General features: G+C 37.7%; 1 protein-coding gene across 1 annotated transcript in view; it reads left to right on the top strand.

Moving 5' to 3' along the window:
- The window catches only part of TSHR (thyroid stimulating hormone receptor), a 67,034-nt gene that overhangs the window by 33,370 nt on the left and 11,363 nt on the right, over positions 1–22,301 (top strand). The window contains exons 4-8 of the mRNA XM_013940978.2: positions 9,138–9,212; positions 10,474–10,548; positions 11,737–11,814; positions 12,765–12,833; positions 19,819–19,896. Coding sequence (XP_013796432.2) covers positions 9,138–9,212; positions 10,474–10,548; positions 11,737–11,814; positions 12,765–12,833; positions 19,819–19,896 — 375 coding nt within the window. The remainder of the gene's footprint in view (positions 1–9,137; positions 9,213–10,473; positions 10,549–11,736; positions 11,815–12,764; positions 12,834–19,818; positions 19,897–22,301) is intronic.

The raw sequence follows: 22,301 nt of genomic DNA on the forward strand, positions 1-22,301 counted from the left end.
ATTTGGTTTTCTACAGAACTTCTTATGAGAAAATTTAGTGTTTATGGAATGGAAGAACTAATTGCTTTGGCTTGAGTCAAGTGTCATGTGAACAGGCATCCTGCGTTCGTCATCATTCGTGTCTGCCAAGCCCATCAGCGTGCTTCAGCTTTGGTCTTCAGCACTCCATTTTCTGGGTGCTTATTCAATTCTGCTAATGTGCCTCAGTCTTGACTTGCTGTGTTAACTCCAGACCTCAGCTCCATAGGTGCAGCTTGTCCCTGTTCCACCAAGTGCTCTGTTTGAGCATACATCTTATTTTTATAATCCTCTGAGTGCTGAGCAACTTCTGCAAACTAAGGATATTCATCACCTGTTGTATTTTAATGCACCAGATCTCATTTCAGTTTTAATTAGTGGGAAAATTTGCACCCTATTAAGATGAAAATTGGGGCCAAAAGTTTGAATTGATTTTTATGTTAAATTGCCTTCAGAACAGTTTCTTGTTCCTTCTTTTTATTATTACTGCTTTTTATTACGTCTGTTAGTCAAATGCAACATGTTTGCAAAGTCAGGACAGTCTTTCTCCTACACTAGCATAAGTATTTATTTTTTCTAGATATGGTCATGAAAGTGTCTGATCCACAATCAGACAGTGTTGCCTCTGCGTTCACTAGTTATCTTACTAGCAGAGCTGCAGCTTGGCTGCATTAGACTAAAAAGGGTTTTTATAAGCAGGTCTTTGTTTCTCAGGAAAGCATTCCTGTGTAAGGAACCCCAGAAAAATTCACTCTTTTTTTCCCTCTTTTGCTGTGTCTTTGCTCATTCTTCTCTGATCTCTCCCTCATTTCTCCCCACTTTCTTCTCCTCCTCACTCCAAAAGCTCTTTCCTCTCTTACGGGCATCTGAAAAGCCCTTTGAGCTTATGGGAATAGGGCCAGAGGTTATTGTTCAAGAGGCTTGCTCTTGTATAGGCGATGTTGTTTGGAGAGCTGGTGGGGACTGCTCCCCCCTCGCAGCGAGCTGTGCTGAGCTGAAGGGCTGTGTCGGGCAGCTCCACCAGCCCCCTGGCCAGGGCTGCCCTGCTCTTCCCTTGGACACCTCCTGGAGCCAGCTGCGAGACACCAGATTGCAAAAAGGAGAGGTGATTTGGTGGAAATATTTGAGAAGCAACTGGAGAGAGCAAGTGAATAGGCCAGTTGGCCCTCTTGGGACCTGAGTGAAGGGGATCTGGGGGAATGCTATATACCTGCAGTGCATTTCAGGGCACTGGGGGAAGTGGGGTGCAGAAAAACCTTGCTGAAAGCTGAAGTTTGGAGGTGGGCATTAGTGTGGCTTGAGCCAGAGCCAGAGCCAGTTTTCTGGCACTAGAGATGCAAAGGCTTAACAGGTGCATGTGAGGTGAAATAATATAATAACACGCCTGGATGCAATCCTGTGCAATGTGCTCTAGGTGACCCTGCTTGAGCAGGGGGGTTGGACTAGATGATCTCCAGAGGTCCCTTCCAACCTCAGTGATTCTGTGATTCTGTAATATGGATAGCTGTATTTAGTGAAACTGAAGGGGGAGAGTAAAATGGGGAAGTATATATACAAGTGAGAAGGGCCAGGAAAGCTGTATGCAAAGTAAATCCAAGAAGGTAGAGAGGGATCTCAAGATATCAGAAAAAAAAAAGGGCTGGTTTAAAACATTTCGGAACTGCTGACCTAGATATGCTTAGTAACTCATAAGTATCTCAGCATAACATGGTTAAATTGGGACTCTGCAGCCAGATTTGCAAGAGCATATTCTGCAAGAGTGTAATATCAAGGGTGTGTCAATATTGCAAGGCGGATATGAATGACTTGTTCAGGAAATAAACTTTAGAATTCACCTAAATATGTGGTTGCTCTTCCTTTTTCTGATGTCACTAAATTCATATAAAATATGAAGTAGGTCATAAACCTTTCTAGAGTTAATTAGGCAAATATATGGCTCACTCAATTCATACATTAGAGTAATATTTGAGTATTTATTAGTAGTAGTTTCCTTTTCAGACTCAATTTTCCTTGGAACTATTTGTTTTTGTCACTGAACGTAATAAGTGTATTATTTATACGCTTGGAAGATCTTGACATAGGACTTTAAGTATATTGCCAAGTGATGTTCTCTGCACATTTGTTCTTGACAACTGAAAGTTTCTTAAGTAATTTTTTTCAAATGGCAAAACAGAGGTGCTATTCATGGATAGTATGAAGTCAGTTTGATTGTAAGCCTATTACGTTTTTGTTTACTAGCCTGGGTGCCAGAAATAAAATTTTAAATATTGATTGTCTTTAAAACACACATAAGCCAATTCTTAATGGTTTATGTACTAAAAAAATAGATAAAGCAGATGCTGAATATTAGTAAATTTTGAAAATGTTCCAGAAATAATTCAGTTATCCTATGCAGAGCAGAAGGAAGCATCCTTTTTCCTTATTAGCATCTCCAAGCAATTTCAGATAGGATTGCAAAGTAAAATATTTCTTTCTCAGTTCATCTTTTGCCTATCTGTAAATGGTCAACAAGGAAGCCTATTACACTTTTTATTTTTTTATGTCTCAAAAGCACTCTGATCTCAGAAGTACTCAGACTTGTTAGAGTGCTGTTGAATGCAGAATTTAAACACTGAATGTTAAGATTAGGTTATATTTATAGTGTGTAAAAGTTCCACTTCAGAAATTATTTAGAATCAACTCTCAAGCATTTAGACTCCTGGGAACTAGCCTACTAGACATTAAGTATACCATTTGGCTGTGTCTGCTAAAACTACTAATGTTTTTCCCAGAGTGACTTTTCAAAAGAACCTTTAGCTCCCAATCAGTGGATTTCAATCTTTCCAATTCACCAGTTCAGAAAAACTTGTTTTTAAAAGTGAAAACCCAGTCTAATGAATCTATTAATAACCAGCTCACTTTTCTTAGGTTCTTGGATCCTTTAGAAGTAATCCTTAAACCACAACAGTCTTTTGATTACAATTTGAAAATCACTATCATGTAACATTTAGGCACTTCTGAGTGTGCTACTTGCAACTGATTATTGGAAAATAAATTATAAAAGTTAGTTTGTATATTGCTGTCCTGTAACTGATAAGATTAGAACTATTCAAACATCTTTTCTCCTTTTGAGCTTCCTTCATTAGCTACAGTATTGATGGACCTATAGCTGTCCTTTAAATCTGAGTTTCTAGGGAAGATTCCTTCTATTACTGTGACATTCATGATGTCCATAGCGTCCAACAAGGACAGTGGCACAGTTCAAGGATGGAACTGAATTTGAGGATTTTTTTCTCACACATATGAAATGAGAGGCTGCATATTTGGCCAGTCAAGTGCAAGAGGTGCATTTGACTGGACTAGGAGTAAGGAAAATTGGATTCTTTTCCTGATTTTTCCTTAAGCATAACATGTCACTTTGGTTGAATTGCTTTTACCTTTTTACACCTATCTATTTATTTGACTGGAGACTTTTAGGGGACTGATTGTCTTCTGTTGATCTATGTAGTACCTACCACAATGGGCTCCTTCTCTCCTTTTGGACTTCAAGAGACCCCTGTAATACAAAGTATAGAATGAAATGCAAATATAATTACATTATATATTAAAGCACACTTCTTTCCTAATCTCACCATTACCAATTCAAGGAAATGGAACAGCAGGGGAATAAACCCCATTGTTCAGTGCATCTATTGATTTCCTCACTCACATTCCCAAAGCTTCTCTTTGATTACTGTGCTGTCTCATCTGGCAGTTTTAAATCTTTTATTCCCAGATTAATTAGTTTTTCATTCGCCTTTGTCAAACTGCACTTGCCCTCTCCTGGCCCAGTTACTTAATAGATCAAAATCTGTTTGAATCTGATTGCATTATTCTGAACTTCCAATTTTAGTACCATCTACAGGCTTTGAATTCTTACTTACAATACCCTCATCCAAATCATTTCTGCAAAATGTTATGAATAGCAACAAGCCAAAACCTGATGACTCTATGGCACTCCAATACATGATCCATTTTCAGACTGAAAGCTGATCTGATGACAGCCTTTCCCTGAAATACTTTTGGTTCACAGCAAAGGAACATGTAGCCAAGAAGCTCAAGTCCAGCTTTTTAAATGTAGGCAGTGCCGGAAAAAACACGCCAGTTAAAGTTTATGAAACAAACTCCACTGTCAGGAGTGTGATTGCTACATGTCTAATAAAACTATCTGAGAAAAGCAAGAGACTAATACTGAGAAGATATCTTTTAAATACAGAAACAGACAGTACTGTTTAAAGTAGTTAACAGGCAGGAAGAATATTTGAATACAACAAAATAATAGTAGTTGTATAGTTATCAGCTACATCAGTTTAACATGCAAGTAACAGGTAAACCCTTGTCTCCCTGCAATGTCTGAGAAAACAGTGAAAACTGGACTGGAAAGAGCATAACTTTTTATCAGTACAGCAGCATATAGGCAGGCTAAAGGCCTGGTAACTGTATCCAAATGTTTACATACTGTCTTATGTCTCTTTTCCCACTTTTAGTTCTCAGATAACTTGGCTGGGTTGGTATTGTTCCGTAAGTATGATTCCAGTGTCAATTTAAATGGCAACTTAAAGTCCAGTTTCCTGACAGCTATATTGTCTAGCCTGCAGACTGCCCTTAGGGTATTTGACAGTGTTAAGGGATGGTAACAGGAAATAGATGCCACAGCTCTGAAACATGATTGTTTGATACACACAGTTGGTTAAATTTATGTGTTTATTCCCCTTAGAAATGCTGGCATATCAGTCAGTGATAATCTTTATGGTTGTAATCATGGGCTCCCTGAAATGGACAGAAGCAGAAACGCTGTTGCACCCCGCTGACGGCTGGAGGCTGCTGGGGCATCCTGGGCTTTCAGAACACCTGCTGCTCTCCTCAAGTCTCACTTAGCAAGTCCCACAGGTTAAATGGGCTGATGCATGGTCTTGCAGACCTCTAAAATGCTTGCATCAAAGATATGCTTGTCAGTGCCGAACTACTGTGCCATGTATCGAAGGATGTTTAGTGTGCCCAGCTTCCAGATGACAGGGGCCTAGAAAGAGGTAATGCTGTTGCTCCAAACTTGGTTATAGCTCTTGGCAAAAACAGCCCTCAACGTAAATTTCTTTAACTATGAAGCGTTTGCAATATTTTTGAGATGATAGGTCCTTCTTTTAAACAAAGAAACATAATATTTATTCCTCACAGTGAAAAAAGCTTCTGTGTGTTTTCTTGACAGTGGCTCCTAATTTAATCTGAGTTGATTTAAGCAGAGATTCATAGATGAAACTTATCACCTTACACAGATTTCCATTTTCTAGCGCTCAATATGACAGATAAGATACACCTACATGAGATTATAACAATCATTATCATTAGCTCACCTAGATTGCTAGGTTAAAGCTGTTGTATATTCATTTTGTATTACATGGTGAAGAATTCTCAAAGTTGCTTGCCTCACAGTCACAGGAGCTAAAGATAAAAGGAGCCATTAATACCTTACCCATCTTTAGATCCTGCTTTTGGCTCTGCTGGAATTCTCCCTTGACCTTATTCAGTACTTCAACTCAGATTTCAAGGCAGCAGGGGAGTCTTGATGGGACATTTTTAATTTGAATCCACCACCTCACCTTGTGCCTCACTTTTTATTAAAAGTTAATCTTTTAACCTGATGTCAGATCAAGTTATGAAATCTTGTTCACTTTTTTACTACTTTTAATGCCAAAACTCTCACAGAAGTTAATAATATGTGACCTTTAATGAAAACTGTGTGTATCCCTCAGTCTTTGGCCTATTCACTGATGATTGTCTTTCTTTTGAAATATGGCATGTGCCAGATTTATGAAAGTCTGAATACAAAAGTTATTTTGAGAATGAACTTGCTTTTAGAGCAAAGACAGAAACCATATTCTTTGAACTGAAGGGTCAAGGAGATTTCTGGCACTTATTTTGAACTAAATTATTTGAGCCACTTAATTATCTCAAGGAAAGATAACACATTTATCTCCATGTATGTCTCTCAGTGTTTTCCTTGTCACCAGCATAGTTCTTTGATTTATTCTTGGCCATTATTTTCTAATAGAGACAAAATGGTCTCCACATGTGCAATCATGTTAAAGAACTGTGGAATATAAAAAGGTTACATACATGCTGTCTTTTTCTTCAGACATAGTTAATTACAGTGTAACGGTATGTTAAGTGAACACAGAGCAGTGCCTCATCTTGGCAAGATTCCTTATCTATATTTTGCATTTTTTAGGAAAGTAAAGGTGTTAACATAGTTTTGCAAATTTTTTAAGAAACGAAAAGACTTCATGGATTAATTTTCTTAGTTTAGAGATTTAAAATGTGCTGGGAGAACAGAAAAGAGATAGCTAAATTTCAATTCTGAAAAAGGAGATCTAGGAAGTAAACACATTATAATTTCATTAGACACTATAAAATCCTATTACTCTTACTTTATATATAGACAGACCTAACTCTCCTGCAGAGATAATAGTAGATGGAGTGGCCTGGGCTTCATAAAAATTGGTCTACTAAATATATACATTTTCAACTCATTGAATAGAAAGAGAATATCATTAGAACTCAAATCTGTTTTTATAGACAGCAAGTCTATAAAAGGATATCATTAGTTGACTTTCATTCACAATGAAAGAATTTGAAATCTGTGATGACATAACTACGGGCAGTAGTAGATGTAGAGAATGAAGTCTATGTTACATTTTGCATCAACAGAAGGCAAAGAGATACACTATCCTCTGTATTGTTAAGCATGACTTATATGGTGACTGGTGTGTTCATTGCAATGAATGGGGTGAATTTAAATGACCTGAGGCATCCAAATTCACTGATGAGCTCTGTAAAAGAGGCAGAAAAAAAGAGTACAAAGTACTGTTGGAGACTTGAAGGAATTAGCAGGAAAAATAGGTCATATAATTATAAAGCTAAATAGATTGTTGTAGTCGATGGGACTACTATACAACAGTCCTGTAGCAATTTGGGGGGAATGTTTATTGCAAAGTCACTTTCAAAGCCTAGAGGAATCTTTAACAAGTCTCCAATAAACTATCAAGTATCACAGAAAAAAGGTCTGAAGAGACAGAGAGGGGGCATGAGAAAATGTGCACATCTCCCAGCTGGCTGCCATGACTGACCTGATTCTCCAGCCCAAGAGGTTAATCAGAGTGCTCCAAGAGTGGTGCATTTCAGCTGAGTGCTACAGCGACCGAGCCCCCTGTGGACCTGGGGTTTCCTCGACAGCCACAGCGCACGTGTACTACCTAGCCCTGTGCACAGTAAGACGATCTCTGTCTGAAAGCATCAAATGCACACTGCATTTTTGTGTGCAAACTGTGGTTTTGTATCAGAGGAGCAGTAAGTCAAAACTTTTGGAAATGCTTGACCTTGTGCACCTGCGTTATACCAGCACCGTGCACACAAGCTGTGGACATGCAGGGTTTCTGGAGAGGTGGCACTCAGTGACGAGACCCTACCACTATGCCAATTGTACAGAAGCAGTTTGTAGAACTTTTGGAACCATTATCAAAAATAAGGCTACCAAACATCCAGGATCCCACAGAAAGACAGCAATTTTACAGGAATCCCTAGACAGATTCCTGAGAGAAAAAGACGACTTGTAAAGGAGGGGCTTGGCATATGGTAATCTTATAAAGTAATAAGAAGGTCTTGGACAAGCTTGCCTGTTATTGGATAATCAGACATATCAGGAAGCTGGACAGTTTAAATGTGTAGGGTTACAGTTTGATGACTGAAGAAATACAGGCACAGGTACAACACGGGCATATATTTTCTTTCCAGAGAATTTCTGTTAGTTGTGCAGGCTTTAAAAAAAATCCACTACAGTGAAGGTGGTGAAATTCCAGTGACTTCAGAGGGCAGGGTGTGTGGCTAGACAACATGAGCTAAAGTTTTAATGGAAAACAATGTGATAGTGTACAGCTTGCGGATGAAGCTGACATTGAAGCTCAACGAACAGTGCTGAGTACAGCCTGAGAGGACCCCTGAGACTGCGCAGTCGTGGAAAACATGCCTTGACAGGAAGAGAACAGCTAAAAACATGTGTGATCCAGACCAGCTTTGCTAGTTTAAATTGTATTTTGCAATGCTATTGCTCTCCCAACCCACCTTTCGCTCCAGCTGCTGTGGAGGGTGCTACTATATTAACTTACCCGAGACATTGTTTCATCTGGATGGATATTACTGAGAATGTATCAGGGTAAAGGGCCCAGAATTACTTTAAATTTCTGTTGTATTCTCTTCTACCAGATGATTTCCAGGAGATCTCATCTGCCCTAGCTACAACATACTTCAACTGTATATCACAAAATAGTAACTGTACAGGGGATTGTGAGGCTTAGCACATGTGAAGGGCTTTGAATTTAAGTCAAACATGTAAGTTTTGCATATTCTGAAGGAGCTTTTATTTCCATTTTATTGTGGCTAAACTAAGGCATAGAGCCATATTAACTTTTTAGGATGTTATAGCACATAACTGTTAAACAAGAAATAAAACTCATGTCTAAATCCCACTCCTACCTCTCTAGAAAAGATTCTGCCTTTGTATTTATTAGCTTCGTTGTAAAGGTTTTAAACTTGTTTATGTTAACTTACATTAATAATGCACATGTTACAATTAAGTTACAAGGTAGGAGGTTTACCTGACAGTACTGACGATGACTATGGCACTGATAGGCACCAACTGTAGACTCTCAAGAAATCAAATATTTTTTTTTATTTTTGATTTTCTTCTTTTTACTTAATTTCGCAGACACAAAACTCTACCCATGTTCCCTAATGCTGCATCAAGCCTTAACCATATGCTGTCACTTTGATTTTAACAGGCAGAATTGAACAAGTCTGAGGACCCCTAAGCAAAAGTCAGGTGTTTCTTCCCCCTTGATTAAACTAGGTAGTGTCCAGGACTGCATCTATCCAGGTGATAATTCTTCAATATAAGATTGCTCAAAAAGTGTTGTGACCTCCAGCCAGCCAACATGAAAGCTCATTACAGGAATTAGTTTCCTGAAATTTCACTTTAATATTGCTAGCTTCTGTTCAATAAATAATAATAATAAAAGATCGGTATGATAATGTTCCCCCTTTTTTTACAGTGAAATTCGAAATCTTAGAAACTTGGGTTACATAGATGCAGATGCCTTTAAGAACCTCCCACTGCTGAAATACCTGTAAGTATTTGGCACCTGTAAGTGGTTGGCACTTAAAGCTCACAGAGGACTCTTTAAAGTCTTCACAGTATAGTGGTTTTGTTTCTTTTCTTTTCATTTTGCAGCTGGTTACAATGTTTTCCCGTACTGCTTTATTTTCAAAACAGAAAACCAGCTAGATTGGACCTTTGATTTTGCCAGAAAGGGAAAAATGCTCACAAATTCATCAGTAACTTTGCCATTCTTCTTATCTATTAAATAACTGGAATGCACAAACATCTGCTTGGTAAAATTCTGCAGCTAGTATTCTATTAAGGATTAGAATTGTCTTACCATATTTGTGTAGGGAATCCTGGAAAGAGGGACACAATAGAAATATGCACATCTTTGGAACTTGCTAGATATATATATTTACATATGTATGTAAATACCTGTCAGCTACATGCAACAAGCTGATCTGTAGACACCTGATTTCATACAACTTCCATGGCAGAAAGAAGTCTGGAGAGTTCCTCCATATTCCCAAGAAGTTTCTCAAGAGCAGCACAGAGTAGTGAAACCCTGAAATTACAAAATTATAGCATAAGAGAACGAGGAAGAGAAAGAGCATAACTTCTATGATTTTGAGACTCCAGAAAGGGTGGTGTGCATGTGGTAGGGATAGTGGTGAGGAGGAATGATTTTCCAGGTTTTCCTATGTATCTGAAAGCAATAAAAAGAATATAATCAGAATTATTTTATGTCAGGAGAACAGCTTTCAAATTTGAGAACTATATTTTCTTAAGTTATTTTCACTCTATAGGAGTTCAGAAATAAGGGTCATTAACTGTATTCATGTAAAATTTGACAGTTGGAAGACCAGATTGTTTCCCTTTTTAGAGGTATTTGGAGATATTTAGAGGTATTTTCTTAGCCTCAATAAATGATAGAGGATTTGGTGGTCCAGCTTACTGTCTGAAGCAGCCTAAATCTGTCAAGTGAATCTGGAGTTGTAATTTTTTCTCCCCTACCATTTTCACTGGCTACTTCCCCCTGCAGATCTGCTTACCTGTCTTATTATTCCAGTTCACATCTTTTAGATTCTATGATTTATCATAAATATGCTATTTTGGTTTTTTTACTTGTTCTAGCATCCTTAATTTTGAACAGTTGATTATATGCAAATTTATTGCCAATAGAAAGTATGAAATAAACATCCTGCACTGTTGAATGCTCTAAATACACTTTTTTTTTTCCTTCAGTAGTCTGTTTCATGTAGTTTTCTGTCTCTCCTCTGTTTCAGTGGGATTTTTAATACTGGACTCAAAGTATTTCCTGACCTCACCAAAATCTATTCATCTGATGTGAACTTTTTACTGTAAGTATCTGTCCTCATAGCTGGTAAGAATACTGCTGACTTCAGACCACAAGAAACCCTATAGTGAAGGCTTCCATTTTAAAGAAAAGTATCAAATAAGTCTGCCAAAACACTTTTCCTCAAGATAGTTCAATAACCATTGATACCAAAGCTGGGAAATGCTGGGTTATCTAGCACTATAAATTTGATCTGGATGAGACATGGACACAATCACATTTCTCTTGAATTAGCCAAAGCTCATGATACAGGACTTCTATTGGCCTTTTGCTTTTATTTAGACTCTATACTGGCTGGGCAATGCCTGAAGTAACATGGAATTAGAATAGAGTGTCAGGCAAGACGTGTTCTGACATACAGCCAGCCTGCCAAAATTTCTCCAACAAATTTGTGCTGGCAGGGTGAGCACCTGATACTACTGTCCATTAGCTGAATCTACTATGTCGTGAATCTTGATCTCAGATAGCTATCTTTGCCTTCTTTCTTCTGACCCCACCCTGAGCACAGGAAATTCAAGAGCAGGAGAACTGATCCTGAGAGCAATCATTTATCATCACATCTTTAGAAAGCTCAGTATTGGCTGAGTATTATGCTCTGAGCATAAAAAAGACTTTCGGGAGATTGCAGAGTGGGAATTAAAACTATTCAAGAAATGGCAGACAATGAAACACTCATTTGGGCAAGAGCTGAGAAGAATCATTAGATTAGATCACATAGTAATTTTTTTATTTCCTTTGTGCTAGATGCAGTTCTGTAAAATGAAATGTCTCTGTCTTGCATAAGGTATCTATTTGTGAGCTTGTGAGCTTTTATCTGAGCTCAACTAAAGAACAGGATTTCAGTTTTAAATTAATTTGGGCTAACTCAGTTGACATTGCAGCATTATTTGTCTTCCTGATTCTTTAGCCTATAAGAAAAGGGAACAGTGTGTGCTGTTAATCACTAGAATCACACAAGTTAGGCACACCTTACCCAGACTATAAAACTCATCTACTGCACAAGCTTACTTCTTGAATGCTAGAAGGTTCTTGATTCTTAACCTTCCCATGTACAGCTTTAGGACTAGGTATAACTAAACAAATTACTTTACACTTATATTGATTATCTAGGCAGAGAACATTTAATAATAAAACTAGAGAATCTGCTCTGTTATGCAGATGTTTGACTGTGATTTTTTGTTTCCTTTTTCAGTGAAATTGCAGATAATCCTTTCATGACTTCAGTGCCTGCAAATGCTTTCCATGGGCTCTGTAACGAATCTCTTACTCTGTAAGTTCTCCCAGTTTAAGTCAGAAGGCAATCACATTGCCTTGGCCTGTCAAGCGTATGACAACACATTAAAAGTAACTCAGTCCTACTCTTTAGTAGTTTGTAATAGAGAAACATCATAGGCAAGCATTATCCATAATATAGGTTACATAAATCCTTTACTTTGACAGTGATTTGAATCAGGCCTTCTGCTTTTCATTAAACTGGTCTGTGCTAAGCATTTTTAAAAGAAAAAATAACAGAAGATAGTATGATCACAATGACAGTGGACAGTTATATTGGAGAAAATCCAACAGAAAAATTTGCAGAGTTCTACTTCTATTAAGCTACAGCATGCTTAGAACTGCTTCAAATATTTTTTTGCAGCCTAAGTGGCACCTACTAACGGGTGGCAAGGGGCAGAGGAGACAGATTTGAGGTGAAAAAAAAGTTAAATTCAGTTCAATTATGCAAGTCAAATGCAGTGTGAGCCTCAGGAAAGGATGGAGGGGAAGGGAGAGAAAATGACTATAATGAGATAGGAAAGTGAGAACTGAGCAAAGAGAAAGAATTTACAAATTCAGCCAGGCCTTACATTAAAACCACACTTATTTTGTTATGTATTATTTCCTTTAGCCTTCCTTAATCAGTCTTGGTAGGATTTTGTTTCCTTGATTTAGCTTGAGGGTGAGAAAGTTATGGGAAAGTGTTTTAGTCTTGTTCTATCTTTGTTGTAGAAAGAAGTAAAAGATAGCACACCTGCCACACGGTATTCTTGATTCAGCTACACTCAAGAATGCTGCTGGGCATCTGTTTGACCTTGCACTATAATTGCCGCTTCTTCAAGAGATTGAAATTAACTATCCATAAGTGTGCTGTTGCCAAGAAAAATGATACATAAGATGTTAGGTGTTTAGTTATTGAAGCATCCCAAAATAAACTAATTTTTTTTTTTTTTTTTTTGCTTGCAGCAAACTGTACAATAATGGTTTTACCAGCATCCAAGGCCATGCTTTTAATGGGACAAATCTGGATGCTGTGTAAGTAGCAGATCATTCCCTTCTTTCAGAAAAAAAAATCTATGATGAATACTTTACGCCTGTTTGAGGCTCTCAAATACATACACTATTCTAATTATTTTTAAGGATTAAAGAAAGGATATTAATTTGAGTCAACAATAACAATATGGGCTTTTTAATGACTTTTTCAGTGTGCTTTGATTTGATATACATTTTATGTCTTAGAAATAAAATCATGGCAGGTAAGTCCAGTAAATTTTGATTAACTTTCTGGCTTGAAGCTACATCTGTAAATAAAATTTATTTTGATCATTAGTATTTCTAAGACAATTTCAGAAATAATTATCCTGCTGTATTTACAAGACAGATTATTTTAATAAGTGTAATAAAGATAATGCTAGCAGCCCTTTTACAGAAATCTCTTCCCTGCAGAAAAGAAGAGTGGTATAAGGTGTTGGGAGCAGTTGAGAAGAACCAGTCATTTGCACTGGAAATGAGATGGACATGCCAAAAGCATGAAGCAATGATTCCATTTTGTCCCTTACCTTCTTTTGTAGTAGTTTCTGGGAAACTACTACGTAGTGCGTGAATGATCTTTTTACACCATACGCATAATAATCTGTATCAATCATTTGCAAAGGACAAATCTCAAAAGACTGTAGAGGTTCCACTTTGTCAAAGTATATTCAGCTCCTGTAGACACGGCTTGACTGAAGAGTCTGGCAGGAGGTCTCATGAGAAAGAGATTTCTTCATCATGAACGCCTAAATTAACCAGAGAGGTGCATTAGGATACATATGATTATTTTCAGTACTTCTTTATTTTAAAAAGTGTTTGAATTCCATAACAATAGTATTCTTCACATGCTCTTAATCCTTTCAAACTGCCTTTTTTCCCTTAACAGGTGGACAGACTTCCTGAATTTTGAAAAGGTTCAAGTTTAATTAAAGATTTGGAATAGCTCTTATTTCACTCACATTAGTTCAGTTACACTGAACTTTCATATGAGACAGGAAGTATTTCATGATGACATAGTATTTGTACTAGTGCCCACAGAAATCACAAGATACAAAATTAGGTGAATGGGATCCTGTATCTTGACAGAATCCTTCTCAGCTGCATACGCAATACTTAATATTTTTCTAAGGCTGAGCCAATATATGAACTGTGCTCAGCTCTTATATTTCTTTTTTTACATTTTGATGAAACACAGTTTTGAGATGATTTTGCATGAATTTTTCTTTTTGTTTCTCTGCTAGTGTGCAAGTACTATTACTTCTAACCTCATTGGAATTTTTCTTGTTATTAAAGAATCAAGCAAAAATGTAGTTTAACATGGAGCCCTAAACATCTGCTTTATTGGACTGGGTAAAAGTAGAGAAGCGGAAAACACATACCAGGTTCTGCAGATACTGTTTACTTTCTCTTAGAAAAAGCCCATAATTAGTATTGTTTAAGTGAAGCTTCCCAGAGACTGGCTATGATGTCCTAGTTATGTAAATAAAAAAAAGAACTAAAAACATGCTTACCTTCAGGGCTTCTTTCACCAGTAGTAAAAATGGTTCATTATGACAGTTTTCTCCTAATTAAATCATATGACATTTACCTGGAGCAAAGCACCACTCCAGATTTACAAGGCAAATTAGGTAGCAGAACATCAGTGGCAATCTGTTTGATAAACTATATTGCAATTTCTAAGCTGATTTTCTGAAGTAGTTTGTTTACCATATATATGCCAAGACAAGATACAATTTTCTTAAGTGAAAGCTTGGAGATTTGTTGTTTCTAGCAGCAACATTAAGTTAATGCAAAAGGCAAATATTTTATTTTCTGTAATCTGACATTCTAAATTAAACTCCTGTTTATCCAACACTGTGCAGTGAAGAATGTACCTATTCCCTCTGGGTCTGATCCAAGACCCTTTGGACTTCACAAAAAAGAAGGAAAAAAAGAGGAAGAGAGTGAAAGAAAGAAATTTTAAGGGGGTTTAAATTATGACCTCAAGGAGGAAGACAAGCAGAAAAAGGAAAAGAAAAATTCATTTTTGATTAATCATTCAGAGGCCTTATGTTCCATCTATTAATCATAATCAATGTTGGGAATCTCAGAGGATATCTTCTACCATGCAGTGTGCCTTTCAATCACTCTTGCAGTATTGAAAGACCTGTATCATTCAAGAGAGCGAAAATGATCCACGCAGATATGTGCTCTAATGTTTTCCATTACTGTACCACATTAAGTAATAGTGCTCCCCATTAAATCTTCTCAGCCAACAAGCGTCCATGTTTTACAGCAAACTCTGATAGCAATGTATATGTTTTACTCCTGCTTTATAAAGACAGGGAAGTAAAAGAACATGAATGAGGGTACGAATGATATTTTAACTGAACAGTGTTCCTCTGAAATGTAAATTCCCTATTCTAATGCATCATTAATATCCAGTGTGAACTGCCTCACTCCATCAGACTTCTGCAAAGTGCTGCTCCTGTAGCAATGTTTATTTCTGCAAGGAAGTTGGTGTGGAAAGAAGATTTTTAAAAAATATTTCCAGCCAATTCATAAATATATTTCAGATGTGCTTTTACAGAGCTGTCTAAATTACTGAAATGGAAAGTGTACAATCTCAAAATCTAATTACAAAAATAAACCCCCAAAGAATCTATTTACTTCAGTATACACTAACAGGGATCATTTATAATGGTTGGCCGAGTTCACAGTCAAGATAAACAATGATGTAGTAGAAGCATATGAATCCTCAATATTGCTCACTTACCAGTGCATCTCTTTTGCCTGTTCTCTCTTCCTTTTCTTTAACTTCATTTCATGATCCAACAGGATATATAAATAGAGTAACATGTTACATGTCCAGAGCCCATTTAATGTTTTAATGGTGATACTTAAATGTGTGACTATCATATTCTTTTTTTTCCTCATTTATTAAGCTCCACTGGCTTACTTTAAAATCAGAAGATGAAAGAAAGCAGATACTATCAATTAATACATAACTTAGCCAATGAGGCATTCTTAATAGGAACCTCAATAATTTTACTAGGTTTGTAACCTACTTAGATGTCAAGAAGAGTTCTTCTATAAAGGATCCTTTGGGGGAAAATGTTGAAAGAACTCCCTCTTCCTTTACCTGGCTGTTCATTCTTATCTCATGCCAAAGGCCTCACTTCCTGTGCTGATAAAATTGGTTGTGAGACTGCAATAAACTTTAGCAGTGAAATAATCCGACTAAAAAAAAAACCTGAAAAAGGTGTGTCCAGCTATAGTAAGGGGGATGGCATGAATGACCTTGGACTATGAAAGAAGAGAAGTAGAAATCTTTTACACAGTCTCTGAATGGACTCAGTTTTGGAAAAAATATAAAGGAAGACTACTTACACTCTGAATTGAATTCATGGAAGCAGAGAAAGGGGAGATCAGAGGGGATCCCCAGACAACAAAAGTGCTTGGCTGGGTCAGTCATAATCTTGTTAGAAAAACAAGAATGTGAGTAGAGGGTTTGAGCAGGAGAGTTTTGCAGTTTCTTCTGGCTGACTTAGTTCTTTTCTTTACTATCAACATCAGCTCAGAGAAAAAGTATTATTAAGATAAACAAGGATATTGGAGCTTCCACAGCTTAACTACAGGTTGTGTGAAGAACCATCTCTTTGTGTTCACTCTGAACCTGTCCCCTGCCAGCTTCATTGGATGTCCCCTCACTCTTGAAATAGAAGAGGCAATGAACAACTGATCCTTACCTGGCACTAGATCACTTAAGATTTTGTAGACCTCTATCATATGCTCTTTTAGTTGTCCCTTTTCCAGGCTGAAGAGCCCTAGTGTACTTAGTTTTTCCTTGCATGAAACCGAACCACGGGCTGTTTTTTTTTAAACCATCCTTGTTATCCATTTCTGAAACTTTTACTGTTCTATTATGCTTTTTCTCTTCTCTTCTCTTGAGGTGGACCAGAACTGAATATTTTTCCTACTTACCCCTGGAACTTGAGTTCGTAGGGACTCCGTATTATTCATTGACAAGGCTAGCTTATCGATTTGATTTCATGAAAAGCCTTCTTTTGCTTATAGCACTATGACACCATCAGCATGGCCTACTCTGTATTTCCTGTACACTTTGCATGCCAGTATTAGTCTGGGGTTCTCTCTATTTGCCTGCCTTCCACCAATTTTCCAAAAGGACTGTTATTCTATCATACCCCACTTAGGATAAATATTCCACTTCACCCCTGTGATTTCTTAGACTCCTAAAATTTGTTTAGACATGTGGGTACCACTGTTTTTGTTTTCTTTTCTGCACTGTATTTAAATGACACTCTATACCATTTAACTATCAATAAAAGCAGGATTAAAGCCACTCTCAGAAGGAGCTATGCTAGCTATACATAAACTTTCTTTGTCAAATGAGTATTTACCAAAGAAAGTCTTTCTTTACAGTTAAAAGAGGTACCTATCAAAATAAAAGGGCTTAAACAACTGAAATCAATTAGTGTCAGGAAATTGTACATTCTGATAGGCCTGACTCATCTGCTTAAAACTGGCAGCTAACAGTGTAGCCCCTCCTTCCTAACACATGGTTATGAACTTCCCATAAGTCTCTAGCTGGCTGTTTCTATTTGTAAGTTTGAAGATATTTATCGCATATGTGAACTACTATATTCCAGGTTTCTCACTCACGATGGTGTTCAAATGTCAGCAGAAAGTATTTCAAAACTGGACAAGCAATTATATGGTTGTATAATATTGTCTAGTGATTAGAACAGATTTTTTTTTTAGGTCAGGCAGGTTTACTTGTCCTTCAAAACTACAATGCAGATGTTGAAATCTTGGACTCATTCTTAGCTCTTGCTCTGTTTTTGATTTTTGTATTGGACTTGCAGACAGAAAATCTTGAGGAAAATAGCAAACTGAAGCAATAGCTCAAAACAGACCTAGTGACAAAGTTGTCATTGACAGAATGTGAAGGTCTGAATTATTCTCAGAAAGCACAAATGTAAGATGATACTAATATGCCATATATTTTTTAAAGAATCAAAGCTTATTTCAAACAACAACAAATAAGGAGATAAAGCAAGCTATTTTTCTCTGTGAGAAGCAAAGCTTTAGGCATGGGTAATGTCCAGTGAATAACATGCCAGAAATGTTATCCTGGCATTGCTCCCTGAGACTGTGTTGTATAATCCAGCTACAACACATTTGCTTCTTCTCATTTCTCACTATGGTGATCAATATAAGCTTGTTTACAATAAGTTAATGGAAAACCTGCCATTTACTTCAACTGGGATAGGATTAGAATCTTTACTTGATTTTTTCCTCTTTTGTCAGAAACAATTGTTCTGACATTCTTAGACATTTTGCAGCTAAGCCCCAGTTCACCTATCTGAATTTTAAAGACTCTTCCAGCACAGAGATAAAATGGTGACCTTCTGCACTTTTCTCAAATGATTGCATTATCTCCACAATCACCATCTCAAATGGTGTTTTTGTTACAGAGACTAGAATTTAGAAAGGTTTGATAGGATATGTAGCTTTTCCCCTAACCAGCACAATAGGCACAGCTCACCTCTTCAGGTAAGTTAACATGCCTGTTAGGTTTGTGAAGCACTTTCTATCTGGACAATCATTATAAAATCAAATTTTAAATTTAACTCTATATCAACTGTGAGTAAGTAACACACACAAGCTGGCACCATATGCATAAAGGTAATGCATATTTTTCCATTTCAGCAAATTCTGCGTGCATCTTTTCTCTACAGACTATCATAACAAGTGCTCAGTGCCCTAAGTCCAATATGACTGATGCTCTGGCAGAAAAAGTAGGATGCCTGTTCTCCTACTGCTCCTGTGGGTTTTTAAAATTTATTCTTTCTCTTTGTCCACCTGTAATTGTGGAATTATTGAAATCAGTTATTTCTCCCAAGTCTTTCCACAAACTGGACAAACTATATCTTAGGCTATTGAGAAGAAAAGTCAGACAGAAAAGATAGAAACAGCTAGCCTCTCTCAAGCTAGGAATCCAACTAAAAGTCAAGATTTATTCTAGGTCAATCACTTTTAAATGTAATCTAAAAACACAGAATTGAATTTAAAGTTTATTATTCCACTTCAGTTATATTAATCTTTTGAGTGTTCAGAAAGCATTGCATGGCTTGTCTTTAGTCTTTCACTTTAAACCCTGACTCTGTAAATTCCCTACTTCCCAACTCCACATTCTTTCTTATATTTCAGTTTCCCAAGTGATGGTAATTAAAGCTGGTCCTTGATTATTTTGATCATGTATAAGGATAGGAGAATTTTACAACATTACATATTTCAGGAGGATGTTGGCTACTGGGGAAATTGTTCATGGTTGTCCCAGTATTGCAAATTGTTATTTTTATGGACATTAGTTTTGTGGTATTACTTCCTTCAGGTTTATCCACTTCCTTCTCTCTCCCTCCCTCATCTTGTAAAGAAACTTCATTCTTAATTGTTGACCTGTATATGGGAGTCTCCACTTGCCTGGGGAGACTTTAAAGCAATTAGAATTATATTATCAAACTCAAAGAGCAAATTAGTTTCATGATAGTTCATTCTGTTTCTGTAAATGTCATGTAATCCCCCATATTTCATTCTGATGAAAGCAAAGCAGTCTATTTCACTTCATCCTCACACATATTTACTGAAAATAGAGCATGCATGCAGGTCTTTATGGGTATAACAGACAAAAGGAGAATTTGCAGCAGAGAAAATTTATTTTGATAATTTATTTTGGTTTTTTTTTTCAGAGAGAATTTGATTTATTTTCAAAATGACAAATCTGTATTTTTTTCCTGTTCCACAACAGTTGTTTATTGGGTACATAGAAAATAAAGAATGTTTCAGTATGTTGTTGGGATAGGGTGGCCCTACACTTATTACTTTTGCAAATCTATTTAGGCAAGTAAGCTGAAGACCTTTTCCCTTAACGTATGGATAACTTGCCAAATAATGGTGTGTTTTGGGGTTTTTTTTGTTTCTGTAGCTATCTGCACAAGAACAAATACTTGAAAGTTATCAATGAAGATGCATTTGTGGGAGTGCGCAGTGGACCAACTTTCCTGTGAGTAAGAGAAAACGAAGTAGAGAAAGCTTTAAAAATGATACTAATTTAGGCTGCACTTTCTTTCAGACCATTATCAACAGTAGAGCAGCAAGGGTGGGAATGGCATGTTTACAGAAAATAATGTCAGCAACATAAACTGTGGTATAGGGAAATGAATTAAAAAATGTTTGTATTTTATATTAAAAATTTTGTTCCTCTCAATTTTACTCCTGAAAGACCCTCTCTGTACTACAACCCATCACATGACTGTACAACTGTAGCATAACTGCAATACAAACTAAGGACTGTAGTAGCACACATGCAAAGAAAATGGAAACAGATATGAAAAAGAAATTTTAGACAGAATGAAGTTACTTCTGGGCTTCCAGTCTAATTTTATGGTCCTCCAATGAACTCTCCACTATAACTAGGAATGGCAAGTTTTGATGTTCCTATTTTTTATAAATGCAAAATGACACAAGTAACTTTAAGAAGAAGCAAGTATTCTGAAATGAGTCCATCTGTTATGTAAGGTAGTGTGTAGACCCTCTCATGGAGAACTGAGGTGCTGAAAAGCGAGATTCCTTCCTTCAGACACACTGCTGTAAAACGAGATGGTGCCAGCAGAGGAGCATTACCCTCGCTGCTCACTCTGCATAAGAGTTTCACTTTCTGCTCTTCAGGAGAACAGCATCTTTCCACCAGAATAATGGTGTGTTGTTCACAGAAGGAGTCCTAGTAGCTAGCTGTAATAATCAAAGGTGCAGAAGACAAGATTTTTCTCCCAGAATCCAGCCAACTCCAGAAAATCAGGCTGGCTACCAGCTACATAGGAGCCTACAGCAGACTGGAAGTTGCCTTGGTCATAACCAATTTATACTAAGACGACCGGTGCCCCTGCTATGCAAAGCTGCAGCAGACCTTCAATGGCAAGGTCATCATCAAATCTCTGGTTCTCTCTGCCCTCCTGCATCTGAAGTTAGATGCATTATGAGGCCTCTGTAGGGACTGTAGCCTGTCTTCTCCTTAAAACATCTCAATCACCTTGCCTTGGGTGAAGAGGAAGATTTGACCCATTTTCCAGGGCCACACCACTCTCTACCACAAGCTGTACTGGAGTTATTACCAGAGCCCTTGTGAATGGGGTCAGCTCCAGTAAGTATCAAGTTTTCCTTTCACCAGCTTGAGGGAAGAGGTAAGCACAGACCATGCATGCAGTCATACTTCTGAAGCAGGTATATTAAGTAATTGGACATTGGCAGGGCAACCCATAATAATCAGAGTCGTTCCAAAAACAAATCATGCCAAACCACTCCTAGGACACAGAGGTGACATTTTGTCTGATTCCTAAAGTGTGCCTAATGTACCTGATGCATCACCAGCTACCCCCCTTTAGCACAGCTCAGAAAAACAGAGTCAGAAAGCACCAATCCCACAGTCGTCCTCACAAGGACACAAGAGCCAGCTCTTCTCCCCCTCACTCACTTTGTTCAATCCCCTTCCTTTTGCAAAAAGCTGCTGCAGGACTGCACAGGTCAGTAGGGACAACCCTGTGTCACAACTCTCACTCTAAGTTTGGTGGCTCTGACTGCCAGCCGGTGGGCCGTTCCATCCAGCTCTTCTCTCCAGGTAGCCTGCAAAGGAAGGAATCTAGTCCAGGCTTGTTCATTTGAAGCTGCAAAGACCTCAGGATGCAGGTGTATGAGAAGAATAGGTGAAGGCAACAGCATATTGCAGTGTGTCTCCCCAGATACCATCAAGGACTAACCGTTTTTCTGTGACAGAAACATCTGAGGATTAAACTTCAGTTTTGCAATGAGTGGCCAGATCCTGAGACAACAGTGAGAAGGCAGTGCTTCTTGACAGTGTCTTAAAAGTTACATGTTCTGACCAAGTAAAGCACAATCCAGGCTCCAACCAATGCCAGGAGAAGAACTGGCCATCTAGGCAGAGCAGAAAAGAGTGTTCTGGAAGCAGAAGGCAACAGATCAGGAGAGAAACCTGAAAAAAATCACTAAGGGGCTGTTAAACCTCCTGCTCAGGGTGCCCTTGTGGTTTTCCCCCAGGAAGAGCCATCATTCCTCTTCCTCCTTTCTGGCTGGATCACCTTCATTTCCACTGCTTTTGCCTTCTGGGAGAGCTCAGGCCACTCACCCATGCACTGAAGGGCACAGCTGTGACTGAGGCAGTGTTTGTGCTGAGTAAGCAATTTTTTCATTAGTATTTGTCCGATAAGCCCTTTTTTTTAATACTACACATGGCACCACAGAAGCCCTCTCTCATTTTGTACCTAGCAAGTAACACATTTTTCAGTTGACATAACTTTATCTGGATACCATGTTTCCATTTTGATATTACTTAGTCGCAATAAATATATAGCCTCACACTAGTGTTGCGCTGTCCTGTTATGTTTGGGGTCTCAC

Source organism: Apteryx mantelli, chromosome 4, assembly GCF_036417845.1.
Source record: "Apteryx mantelli isolate bAptMan1 chromosome 4, bAptMan1.hap1, whole genome shotgun sequence".
Classification (NCBI taxonomy): Eukaryota; Metazoa; Chordata; class Aves; order Apterygiformes; family Apterygidae; genus Apteryx; species Apteryx mantelli.